General features: G+C 49.4%; 1 protein-coding gene across 1 annotated transcript; it reads right to left on the bottom strand.

The window, feature by feature from the left end:
- Nucleotides 1–6,504: 6,504 nt before the first annotated feature.
- Nucleotides 6,505–11,422, bottom strand: LOC149122657 (phytanoyl-CoA dioxygenase, peroxisomal-like). Its single transcript, XM_089312329.1, has 3 exons — nt 11,055–11,422; nt 8,300–8,434; nt 6,505–6,822 (listed from the first exon to the last, which is right to left on the bottom strand). The coding sequence occupies exons 1-3, from the start codon at nt 11,133–11,135 to the stop codon at nt 6,769–6,771; spliced, it is 270 nt and encodes an 89-aa protein (XP_089168455.1). The 5' UTR covers nt 11,136–11,422; the 3' UTR covers nt 6,505–6,768.
- Between the last annotated feature and the right edge of the window lie 9,988 nt (nt 11,423–21,410).

Here is a 21,410-nt window from a genome sequence, read left to right as displayed (position 1 = left end):
ACTCTCTCTTTTTTTGCCATTGTCTTTCTCTCTCTCTCTCTCTCTCTCTCTCTCTCTCTCTCTCCCTTTCAGATAAAATGAAAATACATCAATAAAAACTTAGAAGAAAAGTTTAAAACTTGCAACAATATATCAAAAATAATTTGTAAGAGTGAGTGCCTTTCAGTAATGGAATTATAGATGAGTATATAAGATTTTTGGTGTAATGATTATAAGTGGTTTTTCAGATGGGAAACAATCCAATACACCTGTGCCCCAGAACATCTGCAAACAACAAAGTCCATTTTCTGTTCTCAGGGTCTGGGTCAGCTTCTGATGTTTGCAACCAAAACAGCTGACTGCTCCTGACATACACGCTTACCCAGAATCCATGAAGAGATCACATCTCCCCTCGTGCCTTCAAGCAGTTCCCTTCTGGGCAGCAATGACACAGAACTGGCAAAGGATGGGGCTTAACAGGTGACTCCACGCAACTCAATTCAAAACCGGCCACTTCAAGAAAACAAAAGGAGCCGTTCTGTACACCCAGGAGGGTGTACAGAGGGAGAGGCTGGCAGAACCTTCTGCCCATTTGTAAGAGCAGTGAGGAACGGGTCCCCCAAAGCACCGCTCCTCAGGTGGGGGTGCTGCTTGCCAAGGTGCAGGGCTGTTTGCTTTGCTGAAGTTGTATGTTCATCTAGAGCAGAGCAGGCAGACCAGAGCCCCAGCCTCAGGCCTGGCAGACGGCCTCTTTGTAAATAGAGTTTTGTTGGGTCCCAGCCACGCTCCTTGAGGTCCTGTTGTCTCTGGCAGCCTTCCTGCCCCAACGGCAGAGTGGAATCAATGCAGCAGATGTGGCCTGGGCTGCATGGGGGAAAATACTGACCATCCGGGTCTTGACAGGACAAGCTTGCAGGCTCCTGACCCAGGGCCCAAGTATGCACCTGACTCGATGGAAAGTTCTGCTTGTACCAGAGGGTCTTCACAAGGTTCATAGAAAATGCATGTTATGAAAACAGGGCACATGGATTTCAAATTGTGGCACCCAAATACATGTGTTTTATTTCCATTTTCTACCCACTTTTTTTAAAGGACTTTCGTTGTCCTGGGTCCATTCTCTGTTGCTCTGAATTTCTTCCTGTTTATTGTCTCTTTCTTTTTCTCTGGAGAGTTGTTTATTTATTGGAAAGGCAGAGTGATGGAGAGGAGAGAGGGAGAGACACTGGCTCACTCTCCAGATGGCCTCAACAGCCTGGTCAGGACCAGGCAAAACTGGAAGGCTGGGGCTCCATCCGGGTCTCCCACACGGATAACAGGGGCCCAAGTACTTGGGCTGTCTTCTGCTGCCATCCAAGGTAGATAGCAAGAAGCTGGGTCAGAAGCAGAGCATCAGGGACTCGAACCTGCTACTAGAAGTAGCCACTTCACCAGCTACACCACAACATTGGCCACCCTGTTCATTGTTCAATTTAAAAATTCATGTTAGTTTCTACACATTTGTGTGATTTACATGAAAATCAAAGGAATACAAAAAGTCCTAAAAAAAAAAAAGAAGAAGAAGAAGAAAAGAAGAAGAAGAAGAAGAAGAAGAAGAAGAAGAAGAAGAAGAAGAAGAAGAAGAAGAAGAAGAAGAAGAAAAGGCCAGCGCCGCAGCTCACTAGGCTAATCTTACGCCTGCGGCACTGGCACCCCGGGTTCTAGTCCCGGTCGGGGTGCTGGATTCTGTCCCAGTCAGAAACCATGACCCCTATGCAAGAGACATAGAAAAAAACAAAGCAGACCCATGGTGTATTCAAACTGTGTAGAAGAACTGATCGGTTGCTGTGCACTTCCTATATAAGTTCCTAATACCCAGACCTGGATGGACCCCTCCCTGGAGGACCCCTCCTGAAAAATGGAAGTCTGCTTCTCAATAAAATCAGCTTAAACTTACTTTTCTCACCCTATTTGCTGTCCACATCATGATTCTTCCTTGTGGTGAGACAAAGGCCCAACTCCAAACTCCTATAACACCTGGGCCCCTGCCCCCAGTGTGAAGACCTGGAAGAAGCTCCTGGCTCCTAACAAAGAGAAAGGCCTTCCATCTTATGGTTCATTACTCAGATGGCTGCAACAGCCAGGGCAGGGCAAGGCCAAAGCCAGGAGCAGGAGATTCATCTGGGTCTCCCACATGGGTGCTGGAGTCCAAGTACATGGGCCATCTTCCACTGCTTTCCCTGGGACATTAGCAGGGAGCTAGATAGGAAATGCAGCACTCAGGACTCAAACTATGACCCATATGGTAAGCCAGTAATGCAGGTGGCTGCTTTACTTGCTACGCCACAATATTGGTCCCCATGACTTTTTTTTAATGACTTTTTTTAAAGACTTATTTATTTCACAGGCAGAATCAGAGAGAGAGAGAGAGAGAGAATGAGAATCTTCCATCTGCTGGTTCACTCCCCAGTTGACCACACTGCTAGGGTCGGGCCAGGCTGCAGCCAGGAGCCGGGATCTCCACAGGGATCTCCTGTGTGGGTGACAGGGGCCCAAGCCCTTGGGCCATCCTCCACTGCCTTCATAGGCGCTTTACTAGGAAGCTGCATCAGAAATAGAGCACCCAGGACTCAAGCCAGCATTTACATGGGATGCCAGCCTTGCAAGCAGTGGCTTAACCTGCTGTGCCACAATGCCAGCCCCTGGCCAAGGCTTTCTGCCTCCACGTTGGTCAGTCACAGGGGAAAGGGCGTGACCTTGGTGGAGGCAGCTCTGCCGCGGAGGCCATTCCCAAAGAGGCTGGCATTTGAAGGCTGTTTACTGACAGTACTAGCAGCGGCAGGAATTGTGTTCTGTATTACTGAGAGGAATCTGGGCTGTGCAGCACTCCCCACCCCACCCCACCCTCGCCGCAATATATCATCCTGTGAGTCCCGTACAAACAGCCTACAGAGCAGTCATATTGTAGATACTTTATAGATGAGGAAACAGGCTCCGAGAGGTCAGCTTGCTGGGAATTGTGGGCCTGGGGTTGCACGGCCTCCGCTGTTCTGTGAAACCCTTGGTCTTGCAAAGCATCCAGCCTGCAGGCCTGGCGACCTTCAGGGAAGGAGGTCCACGGGACGGCTGCCCCAGGGCTTCATTTACGAGGCGTTCCTCCTTAGAGCCTGCCAAGATCTCTTCTGATTTATCAACGTGGCCCTCATGAGCACGGAAAACGGCTTTTTAACGTCTCCTCAGCCTCTTCACCAACTCCTTCATTAGGTTTCTCTAAGCTTCCAGGCTTCAATCTCACTTGAGCCCAAACAGGTGCATTCATTGGAGTCATTGTGAAGTCACAGTCTGTGTTGGAATGAGAAGGCCATGCCAAGGTGGCCACTGGCAAGCGAGCGTCAGTTACTCAGGAATGGCTTTGAAACCCACCTGGCTTTAGAAGCTGCCTGGCAACAGGCTGTGATTGGTTGGGGCATAGACCGCCCCTTGACCAGATTGGCTGGTCTTGGCTATATAACATGTGGTTCCAACTGTAATAAACGATCTGCGGGTTAACGCCCTGGCCTGAAGCGCCAGCATCCTATATGGCGCTGGTTTTAGTCCTGGCTGCTCCATTTCTGATCCAGCTCTCTGCTATGGCCTGGGATACCAGTAGAAGATGGCCCAAGTCCTTGGGCCCCTGCACCTGCATGGGAGACCCAGAAGAAGCTCCTGGCTCCTGGCTTCGGATCGAGAAGCTCTGGACGTTGCCGTCATCTGGGGAGGAAACCAGCAGACAGAAGACCTCTCTCTCTGTCTCTACCTCTCTCTGTAACTCTTTCAAATAAATAAAATAAATCTTTTTAAAAAATGGCATATGGGTGCTGACGCTGTGGTACAGTGGATTAAAGCCTTGGCGTGCAGTGCCAGCATCCTATATGGGCACCAGTTCGGGTCTCTGCTGCTCCACTTCTGATCCAGCTCTCTGCTATGGCCTGGGAGGGCAGCAGAGGATGGCCCAAGTCCTTGGGCCCCAGCACCTGCATGAGAGACCCCGAAGAAGCTGCTGGCTTCGGATTGGCTCAGCTTCAGCAGTTGCAGCCATTTGTGGAGTGAACCAGTGGATGGAAGACCTCTCTCTCTCTCTCTCTGTCTCTACCTCTCTCTAACTCTGCCTCTCAAATAAGTAAATCTTAAATAAAAAAAACAGTTTATGTTGGGTAGGTGTTGTGGTATAACATGCTAAGCTGTTGCCTGCAGCACCGGCATCCCATATGAGCACCAACTTGAGTCCTTGCTACTCCACTTCTGATCCAGCTCCCTGCTAATGTGCCTGGGAAAGCAGCAGAAGATGGCCCAAGTGTTTGGGTCCCTGTACCCATATGTGAGACCCAGAAAAGCTCCTTGCTTTGGACTGGTCCAGCTCCAGCCATTATGGCCATTGGGGAGTGAACCAGCAGATGGAAGATTCTCTCTCTACTTCTCTCACTGTAACTCTGCCTTTCAAATAAATAAAATGAGTCTTTTTTAAACAAAAGTTATGGAAAAAACAAACCTGATTTATGTGGAAGAGTTTCCATTAGGGGCATTTTACAATTGAAAAAAAAAAAAAGAACACAGGAATGAAAGGTGAGTTGAGGAAGGCTTGCACTGTAGACAGTGAGCAAAGACCTTTGGTTTTCCTAAGCTGGGAGTCCCAAAATTCATACAAGGGAAGCCTTTCCTTTTGTTTCGTTTTGTGCTTTGTTTGAGCATTAACTTCTAGATTAGTCTCTGCTGAAAGGAACAGTAGCCCAGGCCAAGCCCAGCCTCTGAGGCACCAGGCAGCCCTCATTCTGCCAAGCACCAGTGCCATCCCCTTTACAGCTCCTCCTCTCTCCTCCACTCGCCTGGGATGCACACAGACGATGAGCAGTGCCCATTCACTCAGCTGTTCTTTTCCTTCATGGACAAAACCATGGATAAAATGTGACGTCCTGATTGGTTGGCTTTCACTCACAAATACACATGGACAGAAACATCTTGTGCTATCTACTTTTCCTACAGAAGTTTTTTTTGGTGTGTCTTTATTTTTTAATGTACTTATTTATTTGAAAGCCAGTGTTACAGAGGCAGAGAGAGAGAGAGAGAAAGAAAGTCTTCCATATACTGGTTCATTCCCCAAATGGCCACAACAGCCAGAGTCTGCCAATCCAAGCCAGGAGCCAGGAGCTTCTTCAGGGTCTCCCATGCAGGTACAGGGGCCCAAGGACTTGAGCCATCTTCTACTGCTTTCCCAGGCCATAGCAGAGAGCTGGATCAGAAATGGAGCAGCCAGGACTTCAACCAGCACCCATATGGGATGCCAGCACTGAAGGCGGCGGCTTTACCCACTATGCCACAGCACCGGCCCCAAATCCACTCTTTTCAAACAAGCTCCACGCACTATACCACAATGCCACACACACACACACCCTTTTTTTAACACTGAAGTTTGAAACAAGCTTGGGAAGTTTAGTCCAGAACAAAACAGTGTTGCCTAAGTGCTATCTATTCACACTGGCATTCCTTCTTTACATTTTAGCGCCATTCCACAATCCAGTCTGCTCAAATCCTCCCCAGGAGTCCCTTGGCAACCCTGGTTTCCAGATGGAACAAGTCCTAAACAAGGTGTCCCTACAAAGAAAGCGACCAGAAAGGTGATGCTAGATTTGGGGACATTTCTGCTTAGCAGAATGGCAAGAAAGCGACCCTTTGTTATTTTTTCTCACTAAAGTCCTAACTACAATTTTAAAAATCAAGACTGTGTTTCCTTGCTGCCCTCCACTGGTCCAGAAATATGGTGCTGTGGTGAAGTCCTCTCCAGTCCATGGATACTTCCAATCCAGGCAAAAGTACCTAAAACTTTCTCTGTACAATGAAGGAAGTGGTGTTTCATTCATAAATGCTCAAGGCTTTGGACTGCCCTGCCCAATAGAACACACCATCTGAACAGAGGAAAAGATCAGAGGTAGGGGCCAGCATTGTGGCAATAGTAGGCTAAGCCTCCACCTGCAGTGCAGGCATCCCGTGTGGATGCTGGTTCAAGTCCTGGCTGCTCCACTTCCAATCCAACTCCCTGCTCATGGCTTGGGAAAGCAGTGGAAGATAGCCCAAGTCCTTGGGCCACTTCACTCACATGGGAGACCCAGAAGATGCTCCTGGCTCCTGTCTTTGGCCACGTAGGGAGTAAGCAGTGCATAGAAGATCTCTCTGTCTCTCCCCCTCTCTGTCTGTAACTCTGCCTCTCAAACAAATAAACTAATTTTTAAAAGAACAGAAATACCAGGTGGGTTTCTTAAGGAGGACAGTTGGGTTGAGCAAGTTGTGCAAGAAGGCCTGTATCAGACCCTTACTGTGTCTTTATTATGTCCTCCTGAAGCCTTTAATAAAAGGTCAATGTGTTATATGGTGTTCTTAATTGGAGAAGCATCTGTCACGACAGGAAATTGGTAGGTTGTGGGTTTATCAGGACAGAAATGCAAACCTCAGCTCTTCCTGAGTTCCAAAGCATTCATTTCAGCAACTGAACGAAATAACCGACTTCACACACTGAAATTATGTCAACTATCTTTATTAATCTTGTTGTAACCCCAGATGATTTTCCTTGAGACAATACTATTTCAGTTTTACTGTTTTTACTTCCATCACCACACCCTCATTGCACTGCAGAATTAACTGTATGCAATCAAGTACCTGAGCCATGGTTTGTGATTTTGTTAACGAGTGATAGCACAGATGACACCATCACAAGGGAAGGGTTTTCTTCTGACACCTGGTTTTGTTTGCGTTCCTGTAGGAGAGTTTTAGCAAAGGGTGGTTTCAAAGGTTGACTCGTTCCCCCTTCACAAGTCGACTTCGAAATATAAAAACATCCTGGAAATAAGGCCAAACAGAAGGAATTTATGGAATACTTCTATTTGCCTACTCACCATCTACATAGGGTTAAATAGGGGGAAAATTTCCCCGTTATTGCTACACTGGTTAGTAAGTAAACCATGTTCTGAGACTCCAATTAATGTAATATCTAAAATAGTGCCACCACACTAAGTCAGTGGGGGCCCCACATCGCCAGCCCTGGCTGAGGTGATGCACCTGCTAACTGCAGGGAATGTCTCGTAACATCGCCAGTTCCTGAAGAGTTTCCTCTGCACTTCCCTGCCGCCCTTTATGCTAACTGCTTGAGCCATCTAGAACATTCTACTCCTGATTACATCCTAACCGGGAAAACCAGTGTCTTGGGTTACTAATTTTTGTTGCTTTTTTTTCCCTTTGTTTTTTGATGACACAGTTTGAACCTCCTTGTTTAGTATTTATTTCCGGGCAAACAGCAACGTATGGTGGAAAGAATGATTTTAGAATTAGGCCTCTGAAATCTTATGTTGCTAAGGGAACTTGCACCAACCACTGGGACTCATGTTCTCCTACACAGCATGGAGCTGTGCTGACTGCTCCTTTCAGTGTGGGAGAAGAAAACAGGAGAATGGACATGAACGTGCTTTGATACCTCACAAAGAATTATAAAGCAGATCACAACAATTAGTACCGCCATTCCCAGTAAGCCTGAGGAACAATGACCTGCTCGATAACTCAATTAAATATAGGAGGTATTTATTCAGCATAGCCTTGCTGAATTCAAACATATGTGCAGCTGGACCTCATCATATCTTCAGGGCACTGGTTCCAGGACCCCCAGGGAATACAACATCTAAGGCTGCTCCAGTCCCTCATCTGAGTATCAAGTAGTGTATAAAACCTGAATCTAACCTGTGCACATCCTCCTGCCTACTTCAAGTCATCTTTAGAGTCTTCATAATATTAGTACAATGACTATGCTATGTAAACAACTGTTCAGGATCATTCAGGGACTAATGACACAGATAATTTGTCTGCTGGTCACCGGTAGCTTTGACTGTCTGCTCGTTAATAAGGAACAGGTCTGTACATATTTGGGACAAGTGGAATATTTTTTCAAATGTTTCCTCTTGTCTTTTATACATTGGATGATTGACTCTACAGACGCAGAACTTGCAATTAAGCAGAGCTGACTGCATACTGTGTTTATCCTGTGTTAAAATTCAGGGTGTCAGATATAAGTCCCAGTGGACAGATTAGGTTGTCTGTGTGAGGCATTTTAAGGACTGAACAAAAGGCAAGGGACAAGATTTCGTGGAAAAATGCCAAGACCTGCCAGCTGGGGTCACACCTGCAGGTAATGAAGGAAGAAGATTCTCATGCTGGGAAGCTACTTCAGAAGGTGCACTCTGCACCTCCCAGAATTAAACTGGGTGGGAGAACCATGAAGCATCTGAAGACACACCTGACACCTGTACCTAATTTTTCACAAGCGTACCTTCAAGTCCACGGTGCCCTCATAGCCCTGGAATTTATCCGCCATTCGTGAAGCTTCCTTCCCAATGTTTTCTTGGATGGTGCCCTCCACATCAATGTAGTGGCAGTCGGCACTGGCGTAATGGCAGGAAATGGCCTATAGAGAGTGGTGAAATTGAGAAACACATCCCATTGCTGCCAGCAACCAACCAGGCAGGGAGGCCTTCTCTTACCCAGCCAATTCTACACTGGAAGCCTGCTCCATGGGACACAAAATCAGTGTCTCTGTAGCTCAGCTCCATCCCTCTCCCAGGACCCCAGTTAAAAGCTAACTGAAAATTTACAAATGGTTTTTAACCAGGTGTGATAACTGAGGCAGCTGAGCCGATCATTGTTTTTTAAAAGGTGTAGATGGGGGGCTGGTGCTGTGGCATAGTGAACTAAGCCTTTGCCTATATCACCAGCGTCCCATATGGGCACTGGTTCATGTCCTGGCTGCTCCTCTTCCAATCCAGCTCTCTGCTAGGGCCTGGGAAGGTAGTAGAAGATGGCCTAATTACTTGGTCCCCTGCACCCATGTGTGGACTTGGAAGAAGCTCCTGGCTCCTGGCTTCAGATCAGCCCAGCTCTGGCCATTGCAGCCAATTGGGGAGGGAACCAGTGGATGGAAGACCTCTCTTGGGAAAGCACTTGGGTCCTTGCCCCACACAGACTTCCAGGATTCTGCTTTCAGCCTGGCCCAGCTCTGGCTATTGCAGCCATTTGAGGAGTGAACCAGTGCATCAAAGATTCTCTCTCTCTCTCTTTCTCTGTCACTTTGCCTTTTAAATAAAAAATACATCTTTAAGAAAAGAAAAGGTATAGAGGGGACAGGAAACACAATCCCCTAGGTGAGAGAACTTTGCCATGGGATTTTCCTAAGCCCCACAAAGCCAGGTATCCCAAGTAGCCCGTCATCTTCTTAGTTCCAAGGCTAGGCCCCCTGCCAAATTTGGGAGGGTTAGTATTCTGATGGCAAGCATGAAAACAAAAGACACCGTGGAAAGAAAACCCATGCCCACCTCCTCGCAAATCAGAGGGAACACTTCAAGGCCAAGGCCGCTGTTTCCTTCAAGGCAAAGGCTTAAGTTATGTGGTTCTTCCCATTCTGGCAAAGCAATGTTAAAACTCACTGTCTTTGCCACAGGTCAGATATCTTAAGGTGACTGCACCCTGCAGGAGGACTTACTACTTTGCCCAACACATGGAGCTTCCAGAGAGTGGAGTGACAAACTCCATTTCCTTAGGTGAGCCCCCGTGTAGCCACAGCAGAGCCCCAGGCAAAGGCAAACATGTGTGCGCTGGCATTCACATTGTTATGTCATGATGATTAATATTTTTCTAGGGCATTAAGGCTACTGAAAACATCCTGGAGGAACACTGCACAGTCCATGTAGTAAAACCCACAGCGACATTTGCATAACTGTCCCTGCACCTCCTCACTCCTGTGGCTCGGAGGGCTGTGTGAGTGCAGAGTCCAATCCCATCTTCTATTTAAGATTCTGGCATTGTTGCACAGGATGGGTTGTTTGTGTTCGTTGTGACTTGGGAAAAATGTAAGGGACCTTGATTGCTGAGGTTTTATTGGAATCCTCTGAATTTTTTTAAGTTTTTTTTTTTTTTTTTTTTGAGAGGTCAAGTACAGAGACAGAGAAAGACAGAAAGATCCACCATCTGCTGGTTCACTCCCCAAATGGCCACAATGGCCAGAGCTGGGCCAGGCCAAAGCCAGGAGCTTCATCCGGGTCTCCCATGTGGGTGGAGGGACCCAAGCACTTGGGCCATCTTCCACTGCTTTCCCAGCCATAGCAGACTCTGGATTGGAAGAGGAGCAGCTGGGACATGAACCAACAGCCATATCGGATGCCAGCACCACAAGCAGAGGCTTAGTCTACTACACCACAGCGCTGGCCTCATCCCCTTAAATTTTGCCCCTGGGGAGGCTGCCTCAACTTGCCTCAGCCTAATCTGGGCCCTACTGAGCCCAGGGAAGAAAATGAATGGATGGAACATGAAATGTGACCCCTGACCTTTGGCCTCAGAGAGGCTTCAGGGATTGGTGGGAACAGCATCATGAACTGGAAAGCCCCACTGGGCCCCAAAGGAGCTCCAGTATTGGGTGTGGACAGCATGTTACCCTGGGAGAATGTGCACCCACGGGACCGTCAGTCTGTGAGACCAAGAAGTCAACCATCCGGGGTGTGTGAGGATCCTCATTCCCTTTTGAATGCAAGCAATGAAATTAAAACCTTCTAAGGCCAAGGGATTAAAAAGATGCATATATATCTCTATATATATCTCTATATCTATATAGATATAAATATATATAGATACATATGTATGGCTGAAGTTCATTCTGGCTTCAGGGCAATCAATTCAGAATCAATACAACGTGTATTGGATCAATACTGCTTTCCCAGCAGTAATATTAACATGAAGTTCCCTCCAGTTATCATTTACACAAGCATCTAAATTCCACATTTTTGCCCCAGAAGAAGCCATCCCGAGCACGTTCATGTGTCAGTAGTAATATCCACATGATTAGGATCCTGAGGTCCTCTGGCTTCTCACTGATAAGAGCCAAAAAGGCACAAGGCCCAGAAATTGATTTCCTGGTAAACAAACTGGACTAAAGTCCAGTTTAGTTAAAACTCACAGATCCTTCATATTTTCATATATCTTAAAATGTTTGTTTCTAACTCATCATCTCTGAGAGCTGCAGCAACGTGAACGCATACCTTCCGGAAGCCTTGGGTTCTGTTCTGCCCGGATCCATGGATGAGCAAAGGATGAAAGAAAACTGTGTCCCCCTTCTCCATCACAAGGTGCACGCGGGCGTTGTTCTTCTCGTAGTCCTGGATCCTGTCGCTCCCCGTTTTCGTGGAGGAGCAACACAGGACCCTGCGCTGTTCTTTCGTCTGCTCGGCCCTCCCCGGGTTTGCTGCTGGTTCTTCCCGGGTTGGCTACTATCCCTTCCACCTCCGTGGAAGGGCAGTTCCCCCTGGCCGCATTCCCCACTTCCGCAGGGGAGCGGCACACCACCGGCCGGTTCTCTCGGGGGCTGCACGGGTGTTCCTTCAGCTAGATGTTCCCCATAGATGTTCCCGGTGCATGCCGTCTCTCTCCTCCTTTATAGTCCTCCTCCGCCAATCCCAACTCGGCTGAGTACGCTGCTCTCCAATCAGGAGCAAGTCCTACAGTTAATTGGTTGAACTGGAGGCAGCTGTGCGGAAGCTGTTTACTTCTCTCCCAGCGCCATATTGTGGGAGAGCAGATGCATAGAATAAGTCCTAATTCGAGTAACTTAGTCTAGTCCGGATTGCTCCCCACAGATCCCCCTTTCTTTTTATTTTTGGCGTTGATACGCGCCTGTCTTCGGTGTCCCGCGGCACACACTCTACTCTACTTGCTAGAGTTGCCACAGGCTCTTACAAGTCCTATCAATCAGGAAAACCGAATCCGGGTCCTCTCTTCGCCATGTTGTGAGGAGGTTTTTAGGCGCTGATGCGTGCCTGTGTTCGGTGCCCTGCAGCGCATGCCCTGCTCTGCTAGAACTGCCTGCAGGTGTTTACAAAACCTATCAGGCAAACCGAATCCAAGCCTTCTCATTGCCTTATTGTGGGGGAGACTTATTAGTGTTGGTTCGTGCCTATCTTCGGTGACCTGCAGCTCATACTCTGGTCGAGCTTTGCTGGCGCTTACCGCCTTAAATCAGGCAGACCGAATCCAAGCTTAATATTGTTGTATTGTGGGGAAGCCTTACTGATGTTAATTCGTGCCTGTCTTCGGTGACCTGTGGCGCATAAGCTGCTAGCTGCCCGCAGGTGCTCATCGCCTCACTTGATTAGGCAGACCGAATCCAAGCCTTCTAATTGGCATGTTGAGGGGAGGCCTTATTTTTCTCTATTTCTCTATCTCCGGGCATTCCTACCTCTCCCATTTCACTTCTATCTTCCAGCATTCCCATTTCTCTTTTACTTCACTTCCAAACTTCTGTTTCTCTTATCCCTGCGGCTTTCCGGCACCTCGCCCCGCCGGCAGGTTCCCGGCTCTGCGCTGCTTCAGCCCGCGCGCCTCTCTCATCTGCGCAGCTTCCCGGCTTTGCGCGGCTCGGCTTTGCGCGCTCCGCGGTCTCCACGCTTAACCCTTTCGCGTCTGAACCACGGCCTACGCCAGCCCCGTTCCCTATCTACTCACGCCCCGTGCTCTCTCTGCACGTGGCGGCTTCCGCGAGTAACACAGCGTAGCTTGCGTCTCCACCACTAGCATTCAATCCAAGTTCCCCGGGCTAGCCTGGCGAATTCAACCCAGCGTACGTCTCCGCCCCACGATTTGGCTTCCCGTCCTTTGCTCCCCGGGCTAATCAGACGGATCCCAATCTGGCTTACGTCTCAGCTTCTGGTTTCAACTTTTCGCCCCCTATTCCCGGGCTAACCTGAGAACCCCAAAGTGGCTTTCGTTTCCGCCTTGGCCTGCCCCCCGCGGCTTCAATTTCCCTAACAGTTTTCTCTACCCGGTATGTTTCCCCAAGCTTTCCTCCAACGATATTCCTCCCTCATTTCTCCTGGCCTCTCCCCACAGTCCGCGTCCGAGTCTGTTTGTTCTAGCTTTCACTTTCGCTTTCGACCTTAGAGATTTCTCCCAGCTTCCCCCCGTAGTCCGAATCCGAGTCTATGCCTAGGCTTTCAATAGCTTCTTCCGGCTCCTTTTTCGTCCGGCTTTTCCCTAGGCTGTTTGCTAGTCTCTCTCTCCGATATTTTCCCAGTTCTTCCCGTTTCTTCCCTCCTAAGTTTGCTATCCGTCCTAGGTTTTCTATCCGAATCACGTTTCTTCCCTCCTAAGTTTCCTTATCCGAGTCACGGCACCATTATGTCGCTCCCCCTCTTCATGGAGGAACGACACTAAACCCTGCCTAGGCTTCCTATCCGAGTCAGGTTTCCTATCCGAGTCACGGCACCATTATGTCGCTCCCCCTCTTCGTGGAGGAACGACACTAAACCCTGCCTAGGCTTCATATCCGAGTCACGGCACCATTATGTCGCTCCCCGTTTTCGTGGAGGAGCAACACAGGACCCTGCGCTGTTCTTTCGTCTGCTCGGCCCTCCCCGGGTTTGCTGCTGGTTCTTCCCGGGTTGGCTACTATCCCTTCCACCTCCGTGGAAGGGCAGTTCCCCCTGGCCGCATTCCCCACTTCCGCAGGGGAGCGGCACACCACCAGCCGGTTCTCTCGGGGGCTGCACGGGTGTTCCTTCAGCTAGATGTTCCCCATAGATGTTCCCGGTGCATGCCGTCTCTCTCCTCCTTTATAGTCCTCCTCCGCCAATCCCAACTCGGCTGAGTACGCTGCTCTCCAATCAGGAGCAAGTCCTACAGTTAATTGGTTGAACTGGAGGCAGCTGTGCGGAAGCTGTTTACTTCTCTCCCAGCGCCATATTGTGGGAGAGCAGATGCATAGAATAAGTCCTAATTCGAGTAACTTAGTCTAGTCCGGATTGCTCCCCACAGGATCCCGTGGTACATTAAATTAACTCCTCCCTGCGACACACAAGAGAACACACAGCTAAACACGAGGAAGCAGCAGCATCAGTAAAAACTTGTTCAACGGCTCACCACGGGAGCACGGGCGCTCTCTGTTCTTCCAAGAGAAAGAGACATCTGAATCAGTCTTGGAAAGTTTTCAGGGGCCAGCACTGTGGTACATGGGTTAAGCTTTGGCCTATAATGCTCGCATCCCATATTGGCGCCAGTTCGAGTCCTGGCTGCTCCACTTCCAATCCAGCTTGCTGCTAATGTGTCTGAGAAGGCAACAGATGTTGGCCCAAGAACCTGGGTGCCTGCACCAATGTGGGAGACCAGGAAGAAGCTCCCGGCTTTAGCTTGGCCCAACCCCAGCCCTTGGGGAGGGAACCAGCAGATGGAAGTGCTCTCTCACTCCCTCTCACTCCCTGTCGCTCCCTCTCACTCTCTCTCGCGCTCTGTGCGTGTGTGTGTGTGTGTGTATCTCTGCCTTTCAAATAAATAAAAGAACCTTTAAAAAAAAAAAAAAACAGAAAGAAAGACAAAGTTTTCCATACATAAAAGCCTCTCGGTGCCTGGTTTGAGAAGTCATGTGTTGGTATTAAAATCTTTGAAATTTCATGACTGAGTCAAACAGGAAGCCACAGACGGGCTTTGCCTTTTGGATCAGTACAGTGGTCACCCTTATCCGCCCTCCTCCTGACCCTGCCAGCTGACTCTGTAACAGTCTTTGCCAGCAGTGTCCTCTCCCAGAGCTCGCGAACATTCTTCTCCATTACAGGGGCGCGTCTCTGAGAAGCCAGTCCTTCTGAAATAGGGGCAGGGTGGAAATGCTCAATTTGTACTTTATTTACTTTTTGCTCAAAACCATTTATGTCACGTCCTTAGTAAGAAAAAAACAAAAAGAATACAGTTGGTGTTTGTTTAAAACTGTTTCCAAAGCAAGTTATCGCTTTAGGTAATGGGTTGCTTCTTTATTGCAGAAACACAAGTGAGAAGCATGTAAAGCTTGCAAGCCTCAGGGTGTGGTTTGGCTTAGCTGTGTAGATGCCTACACTCCACATGAGGGGCCTGAGTTCCATACCCGCCTCCAGCTTCAACTAATGCCGACCCTGCGAGGCAGCAGAATATGGGGCAAGTACTTGGGTTCCTGGGGCCGGTGCTATGGCACAGTGGGTTAAAGCCTTGGCCTGAAGAGCCAGAACCAGCATCCCATATGAGTGCTAGTTCTAGTCCCGACTGCTCCTCTTCGGAACAGCTCTCTGCTGTGCTCCAGGAGTTCAGTGCAGGATGGCCCAAGTCCTTGGGCCCCTGCACCCACATGGGAGACCCAGAAAAAGCTCCTGGCTCCTGACTTCGGATCTGCACAGCTTTAGCCATTGTGGCCATCTGGGGAGTGAACTAGTGGATGGAAGACCTCTCTCTCTCAGTCTCTACCTCTCTCTGTAACTCTGCCTTTCAAATAAATAAAAATATCTTAAAAATAAATAAAATAATAAGCTGTAAGCTCCTATTTTAAAAAATTACTTGGGTTCCTGCCACCCACATGAGAGACCTGGCCTGAGCTCCCAGCTCCTTGGTCTCTGCCACTGCGGGTTTCTGGGGAGCGTGAACCAGTAGATGGGAGTGCATGCATGCGCTGTGTTTGTCTCTGAAAGAAAAAGAGAAGGAAGGAAGGGACAGAGGGAGGGAGGGAGACAGCGAGGGAAAGAGAGGGAGGAGGGAAGGAAGGGAGAGAGGAAAGACAGACAGCGAGAAAGACAATAAAGTTCACAGTGTGGGAGTTTACATGGGTCACTGGGGGGCAGGGAGGCAGGAGCACCCATTCAGCTTCCCAAGGGATCCCAAATCCCATGCCTCTGTCTGCGCCCACTTCCCTGCTGCAGAGTGGTGAACCTTGACCCAGTGCCCTTCTCTTCTGGCAAAAGGTGGAAACGTGACCCAGGCTCAGTGAGTCAGACCCCCAGCCCTGCAGCTGCCACCACTCTGAGCCCCACAGAGGGGACAGCCCCAGCCTGGCCCTGGAGTCCTACAGACATCCCTCGGCCTAAGGCATCCAGAGCCTCTCCTGCTGCTTCCTTGCACTAACTCTCACCAAAACCGGAACTGCATGGATGATCTCACAATTCCAAGTTTTTCTAACAGGATCAGACTCAAACATTTTCACGTGACACTAATTATCCGTGCAAGAATTCTAACTAACGAGACGAACGTTCAGAGGTTCTTCACTTCTAAAGACCTACAACCCCCACTTCCTGCCGCAGGTGCTCTTCCAGCCCAACCATCTCTCAGGCCTTCCCGACCTCCTCATCTTACGCCTCAAATGCTCATGATCTCCTTCTGGTTCCTCTGGCTCTGGACGCCCACAGCTCCAGTGCATCCTGGGCCAGAGTGTCAGCCTATTCTTCCTCAAGGACCGATCTGATGCCGCCACTCATTGGCTTAAAGGAGCATACCAGTCCCCAGCATCTACAGCTGCACGGATGAACAAAGCCAGAAAGTAACTCAGTGTTTACCTGTGATTAAGAGAGCTTATCTCGATTGTGGTGGGGATTGCACAGGGGTGCGTGTGTGTGTGTGTGTGTGTGTGTATCAAAGTGATCATGTTATACACTCAAAATATGCTCAGTTTAGGGCAAAGATGATGACTGGGAAACCCACATGCCACATCAGAATGCCTGGTTTGAGTCCTGGTTCCTAGGCTTCTGGACCCAGCTTCTTGCTGACGCACATCCTGCGATATAGCAGGTGACAAGTACAGTGTGTCCCTGCCACCTACTGGGGACACCTGTCCAAGCCCTGGCTGTTGTGATCATTTGGGGAGTGAATTTGCAGATGGAGGAGCTCTCTCTCTCTCTCCCTCTCTCTCGCACCCTCTCCCCCCCCCACCCCTCCCCTCTCTTTCTGTCTCTCTGCCCTTTAAACCAGGCCTCTCTGCTTGGGCCATTCTCCTCCGTCCAGCCCTCCGAAGAGCCCTGCTGGCCTTTGCAGTTGGAGCACGCGATCCCTTCCTCTTCTCCGCTCTCAGAGCCACGGTCAGCGAGCAGACTCGGGGGGCACGTATCACCCACATCCAGGGCTGAAGTGCTTACGTCTTCCTCTGCGATTAGGCCGTGCCATCTCGGGCCCTCCGCAGCACCTGCTCAAGTTCCCCACCTGGGCCGGTTTTCAAACACGTGTTCAAAGGACAACTACACTGGGTGTTTGGTCTGACATCCTCCAACTGATCGCACTTCTAAGTCTCAGGACAGCGCTTGGCTAAGAAAGGCAGTGCCCTCTCCCCTGTATGCTCTTTATGGATGCTGAGTGAAATTTAAAACCGGGAAGGAGATTCGGCTCCCAGATAGACCTACCTCCCACTGCGGGTAGTCGTGCGGCTTCAGGGGGCCTTTGTGGGTGCCGGGGAGCACCACCAGACAACCGTTGTTCCGGTCAATGTGCTCCATCGGGGTCCACGCACAATGAGATTGCTGGGCCGGAAGGGGAAATAGTGCAGATCCTGGTGCAAGGGATGACGGGACGTCTTCTTGCCTGAAAGACAACCTGCTGTTAATAGATGTTCAAGGGCAGACAAGAGGCCCCGTGGTTAAGACACTGGTGAGGACATCTGCATCCCCATTCAGATGCCTGGGTCTGATACTCAGTCCTGGCTCCTAACTCCAGTTTCTTGCCACTCTGCACCCTGGAAGGCACTGGGTGAAGATGGTTCAAGTACCTTAGTTCCTGCCACCCAGGTGGGTACCTGGATTGAGTTCCTGGCCCAGCCCCAGGCATTGCAAGTATCAGGGAGTGAATCAGAAGATGGGCTCTTTCTTGAGAGGGCTCTCGCTCTCTCTCTTTTCTTCTCAGACAAATTTTTTTTAATTTTAAATAAATAATCAAATTAAATCTAATGTCTTAAAAAGACATTTGTCCAAGTCTCAGAATTCCTTATCCTTTGCCTAGAAAACCAGAAAAATGAACTATCCCCAGGAAATGAAACAACACTACAGAAAAATCAACCTTGAGAGAGAAGCAACCAACTGGATGTCAAATCAAATGCGAAGGGGCCAGTACTGTGGAGTAGCAGTGCCACATCCCATATGGGTGGGGGTTTCAGTCTTGGCTGCTCCACTTCCGATCCAGCTCTGTGCAATGGCCTGAGAAAGCAGTTTACTGTGGCCCAAGTCCTTGGGCTCCTGCACTTGCGTAGGAGACCCAGAAGAAGCTCCTGGCTTTGGATCGGCCCAGCTTTGGTCATTGTGGCCATTTGGGGAGTGAACCAGCCACTACAACTGCAGGAGCAAAGCCAGTCTGAAGCCAGAAGCCTGGAAGTTCTGCACCACCAAGGTCAGAACATCAACCTCACATATGTTAATTGAACAATTTTTTCTTGCTTCTCCTTAATAAGAAGAGTCCTGGAGTACTGTGGTGGCACCGCTGGTTAAGTACCACCTACAATGCTGGCATCCTTTATGAGCGCTGGTTCGAGTCCTGAATGCTGCACTTCCAACGCAGCTCCCTTCTGATGCACCTGGGAAGGCAGCAGAAGATGGCCCAAGTGCTTGGGCCCCTGCCACCCACCAGTGAACTCAGGGGGCTTCCATAGCCTTGGCAGCTCATGACAAGAGCCCAGGGTGATTACTGATGCCATAAACAAGAGTGTCAATTTGTTAAGTCAACAACAGGAGTCACTGTGCACTTACTCCTCATGTAGGATCTTTGTCCTTAGTATGCTGTACATTGTGATTTGATGCTATAACTAGTACTCAAACAGTATTTTTCACTTTATGTTTCTGTGTGGGAGCAAACTGTTGAAATCTTTACTTAATGTATGCTAAACTGATCTTCTGTATATAAAGAGAAACGAAAATGAATCTTGATGAGAATGGAAGGGGAGAGGGAGTGGGAAAGGGGAGGGTTGCGGGTGGGAGGGACGTTATGGGGGGGAAGCCATTGTAATCCATAAGCTGTACTTTGGAAATTTATATTCATTAAATAAAAGTTAAAAAAAAAAGAAAGAGGGTTGGAGGGAGGTTACGGGGGGGAAAACGCTATAATCCAAAACTGTACTTTTGAAATTTATATTTATTAAATAAAAGTTTAAAAAAATAAAATTAAATCAAAAAAAAAAAATAAGAAGAGTCCTTTACCAACATCTGAAGGTTTGTTAATCAGCATTGCGTGCATGGCCATAATATTGGGTCCGGTGAAGCACTCCACATATTTCAAGATCTAAGAAAAATAAGGGGGAGGGGGAGGAACAAAGTTTCATGGGCAATCAGAAGTACAGGCCAGTGGCACCAAGGCCAACTCCTCTATGACAGGCAAGATGGTAACAGTCAGTATTTCACAACACTGCGAACAAAGCATGGCGGAAAATCCAGAAACTGGAAACCACTCTACATCTACAACCCTTTGAATTGGGCAGGCTTGTCTGAGTAGCTGGGAATATAACCTGTTTCTCTTCTACAAGAAAGGGGTGCGTTTCTGTAAGGTATCAGCCTAGAAGGCAAGGACCAGCCCTTCTGCCACCCAAAGCCACAGACAGTGCCCAGGGAGAAACGGCTTCCTTTTTCTTCTTGGAGACCCTGCACAAGAACGACCCTGCCTAAGTGGGCCCAAGGGGAGCATCTGGCCCGGCAGCTGGGTTTGAGTCCCAGCTCTGTGCCCAATTCCAGCTCCCTGCTCGTGCACACGCTGGGAGGGAGCAGCTGATGGCTCAAGTCGCTGGGTTCTTGCCACCCACGTGGGAGACCTGGATTGAGTTCCAGCGCCCACCTTTGGCAGGCCCAGCCCTGGACACTTATGGGCATCTGTGGAGTAGAATTGTGAGTGGAGATTTCTCCATCAGTCTGCCTCTCAGACAGTAAGAGAAGAAAGGAAGAGCTCAGCAGGATTCGCTGCTGTCAGGAGCGGCCAGGTCAGAGCAGGGCAGCGGCTCAGAGGACACTGCACAACCAGTGTGCCCTCCCCTCCACATCTTCACATAGGCGGGAAGCAGGCCCAGTCACAGGAAGCAGGCGTGCAGCAGTGGACAAGAAAAGCAGGTCCTGTGCCTGTGCAGTTGGAGGTCCCGTGAGAATCAAGATACTGACTCAGTCATGACCTGGGAGCATTGTGGGTGCACGGCCAAGGGTGAAGTCAGATCAGGGAAGAAGACGGCATTCAAGCGTGGCCAGGTCTGATTCCAAAACAGGAGGCAGGGCCCGCTCCTCCTCACAGCCTGATCTCTGCTAGGTCGGGAATGTTGGCAGTTACAGCCTGAAACACTTGAAATGTACAAACAGTTCAAGAGGCAGGCCTCATGGTTCCATCTACACCAAGCCTGGGACTGTGCACATTGGCCTGGACTGGCGCTTATAAACCCCCACTGCTGAGAGCCATCCCCACCATCCCTGCTGTCCTCCGTACTGTTCTTTAGCCAGTCACTTCCCTCAATTACATCAGCTTCCTTCTAAATCTTATCCCGAGTACTAACTTTCTGAAAATCGTTGAGTTCGATGTGCTGGTGATGCTTCCCAACACATGGACAGAGAAGTAACCATTCACGTAACTCGTACCTCCTGAGGGCGCTACAGGAACTGCCAATATTCACCCAAGGTATTCACAGCAGCGTTTCGCCAACCACAAGTTGTCACCCACCATCCCGCAGCCGAGTTCCATCTCCAGCACAGGACTGCACGACAGTCCAGGGGGCCGCTTCCCCTCGGTCCTCTGTCTGGGACCTGGATGTGACGGCACAGGTGGCATCCCTGTACAGCCCACCTCTGGGAACCAAGCTCTCTAACAGCACCTGCTTATAATTCCTATACTCCCTGGGAAGCCTCCTGCTGAGCCATTCCAACAAATGGCTCAGAAACTAAGACCCTGGTATACTGCAGTTTGAAAGTTACCAGGTGGCTCCATGCAGAGGGCTATGGGAGGATGACAGGCACCCACTGTAAGTGAAAAACACAAGGTGACAGCCAGGAGGTTCCTGATCCCCGACACAGGCAGGAGATGTACAAGTGAGAGAATTCCTGACACATACACTCATCGGGGAGCAAGGTTCCGGGGAGCTGGGGTCACTCCTTTTTGCTTCATGTCTTTGTGTACTGCTTAGATCTTTTCTTTAAATAAAGTTCACTCTTAAAGAGTAATACTCTTGGCTGGTGCCGTGGCTCACTTGGCTAATCCTCTGCCTGCGGCACCGGTACCCCGGGTTCTAGTCCCAGTTGGGGCGCCGGATTCTGTCCCCGCTGCTCCTCTTCCAGTCCAGCTCTCTGCTGTGGCCCGGGAAAGCAGTGGGGGATGCCCCAATTGCTTGGGCCCTGCCCCCGCATGGGAGACCAAAAGGAAGCACCTGGCTCCTGGATTCTGATCAGTGCAGCACGGCGGCCGCTGCGGCCATTTAGGGGGTGAACCAACGAAAAGATGACCTTTCTCTCTGTCTCTCCATCTCTCACTGTCTAACTCGGCCTGTCAAAAAAGAGAATAATACTCTTCTTCTTCAAAAAAAAAAAAGAAATCTAATTTTTAAAACAAACACATCGTGGGGCCAGTGCTGTGGTGCAGCGGGTAAAGCATATGCCTACAGAATCAGCATCCGATATGGG

The sequence above is a fragment of the Oryctolagus cuniculus genome, chromosome 13 (genome assembly GCF_051225735.1).
Source record: "Oryctolagus cuniculus isolate XC-2025 breed Fujian yellow rabbit chromosome 13, ASM5122573v1, whole genome shotgun sequence".
NCBI lineage: Eukaryota > Metazoa > Chordata > Mammalia > Lagomorpha > Leporidae > Oryctolagus > Oryctolagus cuniculus.
The sequence above is the reverse complement of the archived record's forward strand: the minus strand, read 5'-3'. Positions and strand labels throughout refer to the sequence as shown.